This window comes from Oryx dammah, unplaced genomic scaffold (genome assembly GCF_014754425.2).
Source record: "Oryx dammah isolate SB20612 unplaced genomic scaffold, SCBI_Odam_1.1 HiC_scaffold_8, whole genome shotgun sequence".
Lineage (NCBI taxonomy): Eukaryota > Metazoa > Chordata > Mammalia > Artiodactyla > Bovidae > Oryx > Oryx dammah.
Genome location: NW_024070192.1, coordinates 40788046 through 40806087, shown reverse-complemented (window position 1 = coordinate 40806087; position 18042 = coordinate 40788046). Strand labels below are relative to the sequence as shown.

The following is an 18042-nucleotide window of genomic DNA, read 5'->3' as shown; positions in this document are numbered from 1 at the left end:
ACCCAAACTCTCAGTCTATTCCTTTCCCTTCCCCCTACCCCTTGGAAACCAGAATCTGTTCTCTATGTCTGTGAACCTGTTTCTGTTTTGTAGATAGGTTCATTTGTGCTGTATTTTAGATTCCACATGTAGGTGTATCATATGGTATTTGTCTTTCCCATGTTGTCTCAAATGCCGTTGTTCTTTTTCATGGCTGAGTAGTATTCCATTGTGTAAACGTACCACATCTTTATCCATTCATCTATCAGTGGACATTTAGGTTATATCCATGTCTTGGATATTGTCTGGCTATTGTGAATAGTGTTGCTATGAACATAGGAGTGCATATATCTTTTGGGGTTGTAGTTTTGTCAGATATATGCTCAGGAGTGAGATTGCTGGATCATATGGTAATTCTATTTTTAGTTTTCTGAGGAACCTCTATGCTGTTTTTCATAGTGGCTGCAGCTACTTACATTCCCACCAGCACTGTAGGAGGATTCCGTTTTTACCACACATTCTCCAGCATTTATTTGTAGACTTTTTAATGGTCACCATTCTGATTGGTATGAAATGATACCTCATTGTAGCTTTGATTCGCATTTCTCTCATAATTAGTGATGTTGAGAACCTTTTCATGTGCCTGTGACCATCTGTATGTCTTGTTTGGAAAACTGTCTAGGTTTTCTGCCCATTTTTCGATTGGGTTGTAGGAGCTATTTATGTATTTGGACATTAAGCCCTTGTCAGTTGCATTGTTTTCAAATATTTTTTCCCATTCCATAGGTTGTGTTTTCACTTTATGGTTTTCTTTGCTATGCAAAAGTTTCTAAGTCTGATTAATTCCTATTTGTTTTTCTTTCTATTGCCTTGGGAGACCGACCTAAGAAAACATTGGTATGATTTATGTCAGAGAATGTTTAGCCTGTGCTCTCTTCTAGGAGTTTTATATGGATGCTGTTTTTAAAGATAGACATGCAAATAATGGGCTTCCCTGTGGTTCAGCTGATAAAGAATCCATCTGCAATGTGGGAGACCTGGATTCGATCCCTGGGTTGGGGAGATTCCCTGGAGAATGGAATGGCTACCCACTCCAGTATTCTGGCCTGGAGAATTCCATGGACTGTATAGTCCATGGGGTCTCAGAGTCAGATACCACTGAGCGACTTTGACTTTCATGCAAATAATCTTTGGCCTGCAATCAGAAAACCTAGGTATAAGGCCTGTTCTGGAACTTTCCAGCTGTGTGAACCTGGGCAAATCAGTTAATCACTCTGTGCCTCATGCTCCTTATCTACAAAACTGGGGAAATGACATCTATCACATAGATCTGATGATCAAATGACATGGTATTTGTGAAAGTACTAGTTGCCTCAGTCGTGTCCGATTCTTTGCGACTCCATGACTTTAGCACACCAGATTCCTCTGTCCACAGAATTCTCCAGGCAAAAATACTGTAGTGGGTTGCCATTTCCTTTTCCAGGGAATCTTCCCCACCCAGGGATTGAACCCAGGTCTCCTGCATTGTGGGTAGATTCTTTACCATCTGAGCCACCAGGGAAACCTGATAGCTGTGCAAGTACATTATAAACTGAAGCTCTACACAGATTATAATACATTTTGCTTTACTGAAATTTAATATTTCTAGTTCTAGGTACTTTTGATGCTAAGTATTTGCAGATCACATGCAGTGATATTTTGGGGGATGTTTTGACAATACACAGTTAAGATTTTTCTTTTAACCTTAAGAGTTTGGAAGGGATTTTTGTTTCGTTCTGTTTTTTCTTCTTTTTAATGAGACAGTCTATTCATCATGATGTTAAGAGTTACTACAGTAGTAGTTAACAACAAAAGGCATTTACTGATGTCTTAAAATATAATTTGAAACATCTATGACTAAATTGCATAAATGAGTACATGGGCATTTTATGCATCTTAAAGAGGGGACTCTCTATTTTGTGTAAATAAAACAGGTTTAATTCTGTCATTGAAGTCTAAATGTTTCATAAAGAAAATAACACTGGACAGTTTCATATAACCACAGTTGACAGGTGAATAGTAGAAAATATTTATTCTTAGCTATAAATAATGTGGAAGAAGAAACTAAAGATGAGGAAAATGAAGTACCATTTATATAATTCAGTTAACTGTATATAGTACAGAATTTGAAGCACCCCATTGATACTTTTGGGGCTTCTCTCATAGCTCAGTTGGTAAAGAATCTACCTGCAATGCAGGAGACCCGGGGTTTGATCCCTGGGTTTGGAAGATCCCCTGGAGGAAGACATGGCAACCTACTCCAGTATTCTTTCCAGGAGAATTCCCAAGGACAGAGGAGCCTGGCAGGCTACAGTCCATGGCGTTGCAAGAGTCGGACACAACTTAGCGACTAAATCACTACCATTGATACGTTCAACACAAAGTATCCTGAAAAAAAAATTTTTTTTTTTTGTAAATCAGATCATATTTAAATGCTACTGGAGAAATAACTGCAAATTCTTATTTTACATAAGTCCCTAATTTTATCCTTTAAACTTTGCATTTTTCATGTATCAAGTTTTAAGATAAGGTATACTTCTAATATTAGTTGAGTAAGAATCAAGTAGCTTTTTTAAAAAAATTAGCAAATATTCTTGTTTATGGAAATGTAGGTATTTGGGGCTTCCCTGGTGGCTCATGGTAAAGAATCCACCTGCAGTGCAGGAAACCTGGGTTCAATCCTTGGGTTGGGAAGATCCCCTGGAGAGGGGAACAGCTCCAGTATTCTGGCCTGGAGAATCTCATGGGCAGAGGAGCTGGCAGGCTTCAGTCCATGGGAATGCAAAAAGTTGGACACAACTGATGTACTGACACTTTCATTCATTCCTTTATTTTCAACATTTCTCTGAGATGTTTTTTTTTGATGTATGTCACTTTCACTTCAGGCATTTTAAGCCTAAAGATCGGCTAGCTCCTCTTTCCTAAATATTTGTTGTTTGAACTGTCAGTGTTTACAATTTGTTAGATTTTCTACTATAATTGTAGTCTTCAGTCGTAGAACTGAAGGACTGAAATCACCTACTCTCTCTCCTAAATGATAAGGTTCTTAGTTTAGCAGACATAAAACTTTTTTCTGATGACGTGCTCCACCAGTGCACACTGGTTCCAAAGTAGATTTGGCCAGGGAAGATAATCTCTTTTTGATAAGGAAATAAAAACTTGATTGGTGGTAGAGCAGTTTGGTATGGATATTATGAGGTGGTGTTAAGAGAAATACAAGCTTAAATTTCAATTGAAATATATTGTGAATCATTACAAAATTTGTTTTGATACACCTAATGTAGAAACAGTACTGAATGGATTCCAACTGTATGTTACACAGCAAAGGCATACTTAAGATTCCATCTTTTGCACTGTAGTAAATGCCTATTAAAAAACAGAGCAGCCGTTAAAAAGAATACATTTGAATCAGTTCTCATGAGATGGATGAAATGAGCCGATTATACAGAGTGAAGTAAGCCAGAAAAACACCAATACAGTATACTAACACATATATGTGGAATTTAGAAAGATGGCGATGATGACCCTGTGTGCAGGACAGCAAAAAAGACACAGATGTGTATAGCGGACTTTTGGACTTGGAGAGGGAGAGGGTGAGATGATTTGGGAGAATGGCATTGAAACGTGTATAATATCATGTAAGAATCTAATCGCCAGTCTATGTCCGATACAGGATACGGCATGCTTGGGGCTGGTACATGGGGATGACCCAGAGAAATGTTGTGGGGAGGCGGGTAGGAGGGGGGTCCATGTTTGGGAACGCATGTACACCTGTGGCGGATTCATGTCAATGTATGGCAAAACCAATACAGAATTGTAAAGTAAAAAAATAAATAAAAAATAAACCAGCCATATAAAAGTGAAAAAAAATCATTAAACAGTAAAAAAAAATAAAATTTAAAAATAAAAAACTGAGAGGAGTATTATGTCATTCTAGGAGAGGAAATGTTTAGAAATTTCTAGATGCCAGGAAGAGTAGAGAAAGTAAGTAGGTTTGTTTCTGTCCTCTAATGTAGTTATTTGAACTTTAAAACTTTGTTCCATCATTGAGATTTAGTGAGTTAACCAATGAGGGGGAAAGGTGATACTACAAAAATAACAAAAGATCTAGAGCTTTAGAAGTAGCCCTTCCATGGAACTAAACGAGATATTTTAATATATATCATTGACTTATCTGTGATATTGAAGAAAAAAATTCAGAATGTTTCACCAGGAAAGCTTTCTACAGTATAGGGATATTACTTAATTTTTTTTTCAATATTTGGATTTATAAATTTCAGTCTCCAGCATACTTTGCAAGCACTTTCTAAATTCACTTTCCTAATTTAGAGCCTTTTGTGTAACTCTCCTTGTGTTTTTAAGTAACAGGTGAGCTCCATGATGACTGAAGTATACAACTTCCTATTTTGCGTAGAACTGTTTTGTTTTCATTGCTTTATGGTGATGACAGGTTGTAATAGTCTCTTTGAGGGATCTACTGCTCTTCCCAACTGTCTCTGACCAAAAAAATGGAGAAAATGCCTTCTGAATACTGCCTTGTTTTAATGACATCTTAAGCACCAGGTGTTGATTTATGAGCCACAAGACATGCTACAAAAGGAACCAGGCTTGGATTGTACCATTGGATAGCTAATGATTGTCTTAAGATGCGTAAGAACAGCACAGTTAAGCAGCCGCATTCCGTGGTTTTAAGCTTTGCTTTGATGGTGACCTCCAAATCAACTATAGAACAGATAGAATATACCAGGTCAGTCTTTCCTACTTTTTAGAGAGAACATAGTTCTAATTCTAGGAGAATAATCTACCTTTTTAAGGAGATTTGGGGTGGATAAGTTAAATGGAACTTTGTACTTAAAAGTTTGGTATTGGTGGCACCAAATTAAGCTGCATAAAAAGGATGGTGAGAGAGTGACTAACCTCACTTTGAGATTCATTATTTGATTTGTCATTATATGATTTTGGAGCTAATACATTGACTGGGTGAGTTTGTAGGAGTCTTTGCTTCCATCTCTGGATGGGGCAGCCAGGGCAGTAAATTTAGGTTACAAGTCATGCATTCCATACCACAAATAGAATAAGTTTTAAATGGGTTTCAAGTTTTTTGGAATGGAGATAAATTGTTTGGACTCCATTACATATCAACATATAGGAACAATCTCAGTCAACTGAATTGGCCTCCATTCTTTTGTTGTATCTTGTCTGTTCCCTATTTCTGACTAGTAAATTACAGAAAAGAAATTAACTTCAGCACTTTATAATTCATTCCATTTTTATTTTTTGCTTTTATGTAAATGCTACATTAAATGTAAAAGGTCTTTAAAAGATTATTTTAAAGTTGGTCTACCAACTAAGTTTTCCTTAAAAAATTGAAATTCAGAGTAGTATTGATAAATAGGAATCAAGTAAATGCAGACTATATTGAAGAGAGATTTTGGATTTTTTTTAAAGCCTAGTGACATTTGAAAATTTTCAAAACACCTGTATAACACCTGGCTTGACAAAACTCTTTGAAAAAGTCCTGTTTAAAAAATGGTATCTTTGGAAAATGCATAAGCATGTGTGAGGGGGAGAATCCATATAAAGCAAGTTCTTAAAATTTGCAAAGCTATTTACTACCAAATACACTGCCACTTATATCACCTCTCTCCTTTCAGCACCCTAGAAAGCAGAGAGAATGGACATAAGGTAGCAAGAAGGAATGAAAAAGCAAAGATAAGGTAGGTCACCAAGAGTCATTTTAAATCCCCCTCCTCATTCCCTCTGATAATTTGGGAAATTTCTCAGCAGCTGACATCTATGGGAAAAATACCCCACTGGGGAAAGCAGGGCATCAGAAATAGAAGGATGTAGTGGAATACAGTGGCTGGGGAATATTGCTGGGGAAAGGAAGCCAAGGGAGAAAGATCTATAATTGAATGAAATTAGGCCTCTACTATAGGGATCTTCTTTCTGTAAGGTTGTTAGGATTGAATTAGATTCATATAGAGGACTGATATGATACGTGGCCAGAAGATTGAGTCCTTTTATCATTGACCAGGCTTTACTGCCTTTAAGGTTTTGGTTAAGGAAATGTCACTACAAGGTAAAATTTGCTTCTCTACCTATGCATCTGAGTGTCCCAAGCCACTGGAGTCACATTTACTAGATCTGTATTAAGGGTTTTATGTGGTTTTATTAACTTAAGTGTCCCTTTTCCAATTAGCCTTATTTAGACTCAATCTTGAAAATTATCTGGAAGGCCCACTATCCTGATAGCCACCTTGAAAAGTCAAGGAGTTGGGAGGAGGTTCACTTACCAGACTCTCTTAATTACTTTTGGATTGAGGATGACCTTGGTTTAGGTCAGGGTGTCAGACCTCTACACCCTGTGAGAATTAGATTTATCTACTCTTAACAAAGCAAAATAACCTTAGTGGTCAAACTCAGTCATTTGAAATAGAGCTTAAACCAGATAGCCAACTGAACACTGAAGATGCATTTATCAATATTCATCTTCAAAGTAGTTCACAGCCAAGCCACAGTGACTAATGAAATAGGCCAGATTAGCCTGTGGACTGTTACCCTGTATGTTTAGTAGAGAGAGACAGGAGGATGGCAGGGAAGTGCAGCAAATACTAACGGCCAGCCCATAGAGGAAAGCATATGGGCTAAAGCAGTGTCCTGGGAAAAGGAATAGGTGGCAGAGCCTGTCATAGTCATTATACCCTTCAAATAACAACATACATACAAATTTCAGTAGGTGGAATTTGTTAATGTAAAAAAAAATCTAGAGGAAATTCATATAGTTTGTAACGGGTAAGGATACAGTGGAACAGTTGTACACACAGACACACATGCTCACACATACACATTATTTTTCAGTTTAGCTTCTTACATCTTCCTCTCCTGATTCCACAGCAGCACACAGGTCACGGGGTTCTAATAGACTCCAGCTATAGCTGGATTCTCTGCTACTCAGGAAACATATGGCTAGCAAGACAGTATCCCTGTTTTTTCCTACATGGTTTATGCAGTCATGAGCAGTTGAAATCTTTGGAAGCAAACGATATTAGATACTGGTGATCGTAAGAAGGAATGACACAGGAGACTTTCACAGACTTGATCCTAAACTAGTCCTAATGACGACGTGGTGGTTTTCATCACCTCCATACACAGCTTCACACATTCAAAGCAGTCCACTTTAGCTGCATCACAGAGTCTAATGTCGTAACATGTCCCAGAGATTTCACACGAAGTGACTGGAGGCCGAAAGAATCTGGGCACCGTGGTCTTTTGGGACTGTGTCTCTATGAAGCCCCTTCCATTGATAGGCTTAGCCGGAAACTCATTGACTTAGAGGGAGAAGGAGAAGTGTGACTTGTCAGGACTGGAAGAAGAGGTTATTGGGAAGTCATCTTCCTTTTGTTGATGTTTTACACAGCATTCAAGCGGATGTCCCCACAGGGAATTTCTGTCGGTGTTTCTGGGGTGATACCTTTAATAATACGCTGTTAGGAAGAAATGATGTTATAAATATTCTTGTAATTTAATGCTTAAAGTTTTTTTCAACATTAATATTAAAGGTTAAATAGCATTTAAATGGTGGTTAATAGTAAATTGGAATCGTTTTATTGACTTCTGTTAAGAAAGGAATTCCGGGGCTTCCCTGGCAGTCCAGTGGTGAAGACTTTACGTTTTCACTGCAGGGGTTGCAGGTTTGATCCCTGGTCGGGGAAGTTCTGCATGCCATGAGGTACAGTCAAAGAAAGAAATTTAAAAACGAAAGGAATCCCTAATTTGTTTGTTCTCAAATATGGGTAGAAATGCCATGTAAAGGAACTATATAAAAACATCTGTAAACTAAAAAGTCACTTTAACACTAATAGGAGAAAATGATGACCCTTGAATAGAACCAGGCTGGCCCATAACATGCCTTTGATGGTCTGGGAAAGGACATCCATTTCTCTGGGCAGAGGAGGCTTCATGTGGCCCACAGGGCTTGGGGAGCAGAGTGAGCACTGGATTCTGGTTCCCCCCACCTCAGCCAGGCTCCTTGTGCCCTGCATACACATTACAGGCACAGTGCATAGTGCTGTCAGTCATTGGAACAGCCAAGATGTTACTGCCTTAATGAATTCACCTGTAGTTAGTTCATACAAGGGTGCCAATTATTACATAATTTTAAAAGATGTACCCATTCAAATCATTCCTAAAGCAATCTCATTTTGACATAGTACTCATTACAGGGAAAAGACTGAGAATTTTTACCATAGAAACAGCTGGGTGCACAGAAGCTTCGGGACAGATCTGAAATATGCTTGGGTTTGGGTATGAAATATGCAGCCTGCCTTATAAAACTTAGCATCAGGGTGACGTGAAGCAGCTCAGAGATGTGGGGAGCACTGCAGAGGTTTAGGAAAGAAAATACTCAGTTGCTCAATAAAATCTTTGATGGCCAGAAGTCTGAACCTATGGTTAGCAAAGCAAAATTGGATCTGAAAGTATATTTTGATTTATTGATTTTAGGTGAAGCTCTGCTACTTGTCCTTTTATTTTGGATTGAAAAGTATGTGACCCCCTTTAATCTTTTTTATTTCTTGGTTCTGGGAGTTATTCTTCTTTAAGGAGCAGGGCCTATGGAATTTTAAAAGTTCCCATTCTCATAGGTAATGAAATTCACAAAATTGTACATGTTGTGATCCTGATGACCGTAACAAAACCTCACCCTGGGAATCCATTTAAAAAGAGTTACTACATTGCTCATCAGCTACTTGGACATGTCTAGTCATAGAAAGCAAATTTTCACAAACCATCTGTAACCCATAACTGATAAAGGAGAATTAGGCCTTTTGAGAAATGGACACATCACTCTAACTAGTCTTCAGTGAAGCTATACTGTGCAGAGAGAAAAGAGCAGTCAGGCATAGGGCAGAGGCAAGACCCACACTGAAAAGTACAAAAGGTTTTGTGCTCTAACCTCTACTTGCCCATTCTGCTGCCCTTCTGACTGCTCATTTCCCAAAAGGCCAGGTCCACTTATTTCCCATATTTGGGCAGCATTCCAGTTGCCAGACTACTACTGCTCTCAAAATTTGCCAGTCCCTGGCCTTCTGCAAGGTGATCATGCAAGCATTGGATCACTGTTGCCATCTTCATGATTGCTTACTTATTAGGGACCATATTCCCAGTGTCTTTCTGCAGGTCACTAAGGGCTTCTCTGACAGTCACCTAATCCATGTGATGACTCCAACCTTGAGACCTCCAGGTTGCAGATGCTCGTGACAGGCTCTAAATTACAGGTGAGCAGGTGGTGACTTACTTCACAAACTCCAGCCTTGTTATATGGCTAGGGCCAGAAGAGTTAAGAAATTTACTTTTCTCTAAGTCTTTTTTTTTTAAACCATACCAAAATGTCATATGAATTCTCCCTCCCTCATACATAGAATGTTACAGACCGTAAAGTCTGGCATTCACAAAAAAATTAACAGTCCCTTGGGGTGTTTGGCAAGAACATGCTTTATTCCTCTCAGAAACTAAGCATGCATATAGGCATGTTAAGGCTTTTCAGAAGTCCTGTTGTAAAGAGACCTATTTAACTTTGCCTTAATCCAGCATTCTGCAAAATTGTTTGACCATGTAACATTTCCCCAGCAGTAACACTTAATTGATATCCCATGGAACTACAGCTCCTTACAACACACTTTGGAAATGCTAATCCAGTTCAATGAGCACATGTTAAAGATGAAGAAACTAAGGCTCAGAGAAGGTAAGTGACTTGCCATAGTCTTTTTCCCTCCCAGGCCCCCTTGACTGGCTGTATCGTGATGCTTCCTAACCCAATGTTTCCCATCTGGTGGCCTGTGCCAAACATGGCCCTGCAGTCAGTCTTCACCTCTACCACCAACGGATCTGAGCTCTCTAATTGTACACCTTTGGGTAGCATTTCCTTGTGGCCAACGGGAATTTGCAGGAAACATGACCAAGACTTGAGGTACAGTTTCCCCCGAGGAATACTGAAATCTATTGACCTGAATGCGCAACCCTGACCTTGGCCTCTGGGTTCGGTCAGCGGGGTCAGTGGGCTGGCATGACTGTCATAAAGAACAGCCTGAAGGAGCAGACACAGTGGCTCTGGCCTGAGCATGTATTTCAGACAACACCAGAATCCACGGCCCTTTGGGAGAAATGAGGTGGTAATAGGGCTGTTCTGGGAGTAGGAAATTAGTAACTCTTTGCAGAGTTCTGTTCACCTAGAATTCAGTTTTTCTATTTGGAAAAAGAAGCAATCTCAGTTCTCAGAAAAGAGGTGCTATGTAATTGCCTCAGGCTCTCTTGCTTCATGTTTCTTGTGAAATGTTTTAGGAAGATGAGTGTGATAAACTCATATTTGAGTTTTGCTTCTAAGACTGGCCCAGCTCTGATCTCAGGTTGTTAGAGAGCACATCTCTCTAGCTTTCCCCCAAATACCACTTTTCACCTTTGAGCTCAGCTCTGACAAAAGCACCCACCCACAGACTTCTGTAAGCAGCCACTTCTTCAGGCTCTCCTGCCACAGTAACGTCGCTGTGGCATGAAACACAACCAAGCAAGTAACAACCCAGCATTTTCAATTTTGCTAACATTCCTGGGAATCCTGGTGGCCTGAACTACTAACTCTGACAGCACAGGATGAAAAGTGACATCTTGTCTCCCCTAACCTCTAGAGCCAATTTCTACATCCGCAAACCATTAGTACCCTGAGGACACAAAAGAGAAGCTGCACCTAAAAGTGAAAGCGCATTGGACCAAAAGCCAGAAGCCCTGGATTCTGAGCCTCCCTCTGCTGTGTGTCCCTATACACGTCACTAAAATAAGGAAACCATGAGCAGCAGCATTCCCAGATGCAGTATCTTCGCTAAGGATACCTGCCCATCTACCTCACAAGGTATTTTGATAACAAAGTAAGATAATCTACATGAAGATACTTTAAAATATATACAATCTTATACAAATTGTAAGGTTCTGTTATTGAAATTTTTACAGCACACTGTTCATTTACTGACATGAATCCTGCTATAATGGCAGCTTTTTTTTTTTCTCCAGTAACTTAAGCTAAAACTATGATATAATTGGGCTTCCCTAGTAGCTCAGATGGTAAAGCATCCACTTGCAATGCAGGAGACCTGGGTTTGATCCCTGGGTGGGGAAGATCCCCTGGAGAAGGAAATGGCAACCCACTCCAGTATTCCTGCCTGGAGAATTCTATGGACAGAGGAGCCTGGTGGGCTACAGTCCATGAGGTCTCAAAAAGTCAGACACGACTGAGTGACTAACACACATGCACATAATATTGTTGTAACATCCTTATTTAGTGGTGATTTTTGAAATAGCCCTTATCACATTGCTGTTAGAAAAGTGACCACAGACATTTTCCACCATAATCTCTACTTAAGTGGATTTAAAGTAAATCCACGTAAATCAAATTTGTGTTATTGCTCCAGACACCACTGATCTGATGTCTGTGCTCAATGGAATGCAGGAGGCAAAGTAGTTTTCTACTGTGTTTAGAATGCTATACACCAGGCTGTGCACTGTGGCGCATCCAAACAGCTCCCTCATTCACCTTCATACTTGAGGCTTACGGGAGATGCCTTGAGCTGACAGTGGCAACTATCGGAGGGTACAGAATGATGTAGGTATGACTATAGAAGGCTGAGAGCCTCGTGGTGAATCCTTGTGTGGACTTCTCTCCTTTGAATAGAGCATAAGAACCCTTTTCTTCCCAAACAATTACCAGCCTACACACACATTAACTAGCACATACCTCCTTAAGTGTCCCTGGAGTGACAATCAGCCGATAAGCTATATATGTCGGGATGCAGATGAAAGATGAGGTTCCTATGCAGTAACCCAGGACGATGCTCCACCGAGGATAATCATACTGGAAAAGTCGTAGCTGTGGTGGGCTCATCAAAAAACTGCAGATGATGAACTAAAACAGAAATTTCAAGAAACATTAAAAAATTTTCACAACACCCACACAGAGACAGTCCTGATACCGCAGAAGGTGAAGTGAAGTGAGAGTTGCTCAGTTGTGTGCAACTCTTTGCAACCCCATGGACTATACAGTCCATGGAATTCTCCAGGCCAGAATACTGGAGTGGGTAGCCTTTCCCTTCTCCAGGGGATCTTCCCAACCCAGGGACTGAACCCAGGTCTCTCACACTGCAAGTGGATTCTTTACCTGCTGAGCCACTGGGGAAGCCACCAATGCTAAAGGGAAGAAAATTTCAGGAAATTGTCGAAGGGTGAGATATCCTAGATTGATCTCTTGACACAAAGAAGTCACTAATTTCTGTGCCTCAACTGCAAACAAGGAAGGGCTTATCTTGCTTTTTCCTCCCCAACCCCGACCTCAACCCCTACAGTAGGCATGCCAAGGCCTCAGAGAATTATTGAGGGGAGATACAAAGGAGAAGAGACTGGCATCCATAGTTCAGGCATAGTTCAGGCCCCAGTTTGTCAGATGGTGGAAGAATGAACTGGGCAACCTCTCCACGGCTCCCGCCAGTCCTGGGGCTTCATCTCTCTCTCTCTGGTTTGTTCTTCTTTATTTCCCCCTGCATTTCTCTGCTGATAGTTTTTGGTGAGATGGAAGGCACCTACGTCCAGGAGACATAATAAGGTTCTCAAGACCTGGAGAGGATGCAGACTCCTGAGCAGCTGTTTCTTCTCTCCCCTCTCTTTATATTAACCCCAAGCTAAGGACTAGGGTTTCAACAAGGATGGCTCTGCCACGAGGCATCTTGACAACAAATGCCTGCCTGCCACCGGCCCTTGTAATGAAAGGAATAATGGAAGGAAACAGCAGCTTAATACACTTTTTACTTGAAAATTCAGTGAAGATTTAAACCAAGAAAAATTTCACGCTGCCCTCCCAACACTCAGTTTATGAGTTTTCTTATTTCAGTTTGTTTTCCAGAGAGCGCGTAAATGCCAGTTTTTGCCTAGTAACCGCTGTGCCGAAATCGTTATTGCTCTTGATTTAATTTTATCTTCTTATTTCATAGTCATGAAGAAGACAGTAATGTAAATTATTTGGGTGGTTAAATGTCTATTTTTATCTTTTTTTTCTTTGTCCTCAGGTAATAAAAATGGGAAACTGTTAAACACACATCTATCTTCAGCACAGTACTAAGTCCAGGAAGAAGCTTTCAAAACGAGCCTAGCCATTCGCAAACCTTTCTCCAGACAGACTCTCCTCAGCCCCAGCCCCGGCTACTAAGGAAGGTGATTTTGGAAAAGAGAAACGTAGGGTCTGGTCAGGAGCCATGTCTGCTGTAACTCGTCTCATCTTGGTGTCATGTGTGTGGAACCTCACGCAGTCCAGGGAGGCTGCAAGCTCTCACTGTGGCCACTAAGTATTGCTCCAGACACCCCCACCTCCTCTTGCTCATATACAATATTTTCTTTTTCATAACTTGGCTTCAATGAAAAAGAATATTTTAAGTAAGCTACTCATTGTTTACCTAAAGCAGCCTTAAAAAGCCCAGAGCAAGGGATCTGTTAAGTAAACCCAGAAGTGGAGGACAGATTTGCCTCCTCTTAATTGTGCCCTGAAGCACCTTTAGAAGAAGTGAGTATGGTGAACATCACAGAAATTATAAGTCACGTACCCGAATCCAGATCTGTACCTGGATTTTGGGCACAGAAACTCATTGATTGTAGCCCAAGTGTTCACCCGGTTTGCCAGACCACCACAGAAATGAAAATACCAAAAGTGTGGGGCCAGGACTAGAGTAAGGCATATGAGGTATTCAACTTGGATACAGCATTTAAGGGGGTGCCAAAATTCAGTAATCAAGAAATAATATTTTAGTGCAATACTTTAAAAAGACAAACTCCTGATAGGACCAGATTAGAGTGAAGTGAGACATGCCAAGTATATGGTCAGATCTTGTGTTTATTTAAAATGCTGGAATTTGTTCATCAGTAATTTTGCATTAGTTTTAATTTTAAAAAAATATTGCATAAAAACAGTATTTATTGGGACTTCCCTGGCTGTCCAGTGGTTAAGACTGTGTTTCCACTGTAGGGCACCTGGGTTCAATCTTTTTTTCAGGGAACTACAATCCTGCATGCTGCTTGGTGTGGTCAAAAAGATAATAATATTTATCTTGGCTACTAGGACTTACTGTGCTGCTCATGAAGGACCTGACAGGTGTCCTAGTAATTCTGTATTCATTTTCTTAAAGATGACCCCTGCCAAAGATCTTTAGGCATAGATCTTGAGTCAGACGTAGAATTCATTTATTGTCAAATGAGAGTGCTCAGCTCCAAGGGTTGCCTGTTTGCCCAAAGACGGATAAGCGCTCTACTAACATCCCAAGTATGCTCTGAGGTAGCCTGGGGTAAAGTGACTCCGTGCACATCAGCAGGGACTACTCTCACTTCTTTCATTTATCTGTAACTCAATTTAGGGTGGAAGGAGCTTTTTGATCTTCTAGAGCCAGAGACTCTTCCTTCAGTCCAGCTTATTAGGATATCTGGGCCATTCATTTCCTCAGAGGACATGGATACAGCTGTACCTTCTTTCAAAATAACTCTTTTGCATTCTTTTTGACTTTCCCAGGGCAGCCCTTTATTTTTTGTGCTTTATGTACCTGCATGTCTCGATATTCATCTGTAAGATGGGCAGCGTGCTCATTCTTGCTTCTGTTAAGCTGCGTCTCTCTCTCTCTACCACAGAAGCCCTCCTTGACTTCCATTCCCTGGATGCTGGAGATTTCCAAAACCAAAGCCAACTTTGCCCCAAGCAGCAGATATTCTCAGGACCAGGGGCTCTGGTATATGCTGTGGGCTCCAGTGTTCCTCTAGATCTTGGCCTCGTAGTTCCTTATTATCCTGTCATCTTGCTGTTGCTTTTTGGTAAACTTAAAACACAATGTATTTTTAAGTTCAGAGATGTTAGCTGTTTTCAGTGAGAGGGTTGGTCTGGATCACTAGTCTGCCATTACTAGAAGCAGAAGTCTTGACATAAATGGGTTATTAATTTATATTATTATCAGTGCTTCTAGGTAATCTACTTAAATCCTTTCATTTGTTTTTCAAAGGAAGGAGAGGCACTGGATTAGTTCCCTGAGGAAAGAAGCTATGTCTGTCTGTTAGTTCACTTTCATATTCTCCACACAGGGAAGGAATGACGCTTGGGGCTGAGACTCAGGAAAGGCAGACAAGGCCCTCACCCTGGGTGTAAAACTTTAGACCGAAAATCGAACTGAGACCCGAGTTTATCTTCCATTTCCTCACTGAATGCCTGTGTAGACATTTGATCCAATATTGAAAACCAGGGATTGAAGCTTTCAAGTATAATCATAGAAATGTCTGTTTCTCCCTTCAGTTCTGTGGTTGCTTCATATATCTTGGGGACTCTGCTGATTTGTGTGTGTAATTTATAATGATTTCATATTCATAATAAATTCACCCTTTTTCATTTAAAAAAAAAAAACAGCAGTGGATATAAGTTTAGCATAAAGTCTGGCCTGGCAATTCTTGCTCAGTGAATGTGACGTGTTATCATCATGGAGCAGGGAAGCGATAAAGTAATGTGACAGAAGCCAGAAGAGTGGTTAACTCTCAAGGGGTGCTGGTGAGTGAGTGAGGGGCAATCTTTTCTCCAGGGCCAGGAGGAGAAGGGAGATGACAACTCACCAGGAGAAACAGAGGACTGATGGCGACCCAGCAGATCTTCCAAAACCATCCAGGGCTGAAACCAAGCATCTCCTTCACATCACTGCAGAACTGATTGATGCCTGCAGTCATCCAAAGGAGAAGGAGATTGACTAAGAGAGGAAACAGACTGTCCTCCTAGCCCCTGACTCAGAGTGAGTAGCAGCTCTGGAATTTCTCCATAGGAGGGGTTCAGGGACACCAATCTGGCCTGAAAGTGGGACGGGGAATGTCACAAAAATGCTTGTTATAGCAAGCAAAGCTCTTTCTACAGAGAGTGGGAGGACTGGTGGACATTTGGGGAGGGACATAAAGCCTCATCTTGGTGCCCACACCACCCTTCTAGGATTTCACCATATATCTGATTTTATCCTTACTGTAGAAAAGGAAGTTGAACTTTGTCTAAAAAGGTTGAACCCACTTGATAGAGACTGACTGACCATATGCTAGAAACTTTCAAGAGAAAATTCTAACCACACTATTGCTCATTTATATTGTCAGATCAAGATCAAGGTTCTTCTCTACAAAGTAACTGGCAGGAAAGTGAGAAGTGGGAACTCCTACTGGGGAGAGATGGAGAAGGGGAAGGAAGAGCGCTCTGTGGTTGCTTCCCTGAAAGTACCCACAGGTCTGTAGCATCACAGACTTTGAACTTGGTTCTCTGAAGTGCTGAGGGGGTGGGAAGGACTTCTTTCAAACACACAAAAAAGTCCCAAAACCGGGCCCACATATAACTCAAAACATGGGATCCCCCGCCTTCTTCATGTTCTGTGTAATGATGTACATGCTAAAGCTGTTGTGCTATCATAGAAACTGGGAAAATAAATATATTCAGAATGAAATATTAACTTTTTGATTTTAAAGATCTCTGAACTTGGTTTTCTTCATTTCTGCTGTCTGTGCCCTCCTGATCCTTGCCCATTGGCTCTTGGGATCTCTGCCCAGGGACCCATGTCAGTTTACTCTGCATTCCTGGTGGTTTCACCCTTATCAGATTTCATCCCACAGCTGGGGGAAGGGGAATAAACTGGAGGTTTTACCAAGACAGATAATCCAAACAAACATTCTGGCCTCTTGCCTGGAAGATAAGCTCCTAAAGTGTGTCTAAGGGCTCTGGAGGGAGAACCTGCTTGTGAAATTTAAATTGAGGCCACTCTGTGTAACAGGAGAATATTGTACACTCTGCAGATGCAATCACTGTGCACTAGTTCTTAGCTGTCTGTCCAACTCTCAGAGCCTGTCAGATCTTAAGCAACCACTGTGGATAAGCTATAGGGAACCACTTCAGCCTGTCCACTGAGTAAACATTTACTCGGGAAAAAACGGTCTTCCCAGGAGCTTAGGTCATCTGTTGTACAGAGTCTGGAGGAAACAATGACCTGTTTCTGAAGAAGGCACGCAGGAGGTGACGTCTTGTACACTGGCCTGCCTTTCTCTGACAAATCCAGCCCTTGTGTCTACATAGGCTGGTATAGGAAGGATATGGTGGAAGGAAGCATCTTACCGTAGAACCAAAACACAGCAACTGCTTCAATCAGGGCCACGGTGAGCACTGCAGGTCCCGTGGCAAACTCCTCCAACAGCTTCACCACGTAGGCCCCACCCTGGAAACGAGACCACCAACTTGGTTCAAGGCCCACTGAGGCACTGCCTCCTCTTTTCAACAGAGACAAAAAGAACTTCTTAGGATAACTCTGCAAAGTTCTCACCTTGGATCTAATACACATATCCTAGAGTCTGCCTCTTAGACTGGCTTTGGCAGGGTAGGCAAGATCTCATCCTATCAGACTCCTCTTCCAGCCCTACCGATCACTCTCATTTCCTCTCCCCTCAAAGCTTAAAAGACAAACTGAAAAGTGCCTCTTGATCTACTCTCTTCAGTTTACTGAACACCTACTGTGTACTCTACCCTGGAGACTCCTGGTCCCTAAAGACTGAAGCCTACAACAGCAGACACACTGGGCCCAGTGGTCATGGTTTTGCCTCTGTCCTGAATCACAAATCCCATGGGTCCTATGCAGGTCCCCAAAGCCCTGCTGAAGCTCCAGAGCCATTTGGGTCATGGCCTGAAGATAAGTTGATTTACAAAATCCACCTTGAGTCAGGAGGATACAAGCCTGCCATGCCTAGGGGTACTGATGTACAGTTTTATAGTGTTTACCTCAGCTCCCCTCCCCCTCAAAAAGAAATCACTGGAGAAGGTCTGACTTCATCACCATTGCAACTTCTCTGGAGGAGACAAAGTGACAAACCCTGGAGGTGCCAGCCTCCAGATATTCTGGGCAGTATTCCCATGAAAGTAGCCATAAGGACTGGAAATAGACTGAAAAGGCAAGT

At 41.1% G+C, this 18042-nt stretch overlaps 1 protein-coding gene and 1 long non-coding RNA gene across 4 annotated transcripts in view; one reads left to right on the top strand and one right to left on the bottom strand.

Annotated features, from left to right (window-relative positions):
• Positions 1–3941: 3941 nt before the first annotated feature.
• Positions 3942–18042, bottom strand: part of SLC6A4 (solute carrier family 6 member 4) — a 35520-nt gene continuing 21419 nt past the window's right edge. Inside the window, exons 11-14 of the mRNA XM_040243826.1 lie at positions 17210–17309; positions 15688–15788; positions 11801–11968; positions 3942–7505 (exon numbers count right to left, since the gene is read on the bottom strand). Of these exons, the coding sequence (XP_040099760.1) occupies positions 7431–7505; positions 11801–11968; positions 15688–15788; positions 17210–17309 (444 nt within the window). The 3' untranslated portion in view covers positions 3942–7430. The remainder of the gene's footprint in view (positions 7506–11800; positions 11969–15687; positions 15789–17209; positions 17310–18042) is intronic.
• LOC120866259 lies at positions 5666–16570 on the top strand. 3 transcript variants are annotated; one of them, XR_005721621.1, is made up of 4 exons: positions 5666–5735; positions 9186–9296; positions 9649–9763; positions 13122–16570. It is a non-coding gene; the product is annotated as an uncharacterized LOC120866259 (long non-coding RNA). The 3 variants fall into 3 exon arrangements; XR_005721622.1 differs by lacking the exon at positions 13122–16570 and adding an exon at positions 10701–10924; XR_005721620.1 differs by lacking the exon at positions 13122–16570 and having other exon boundaries at positions 9649–10924.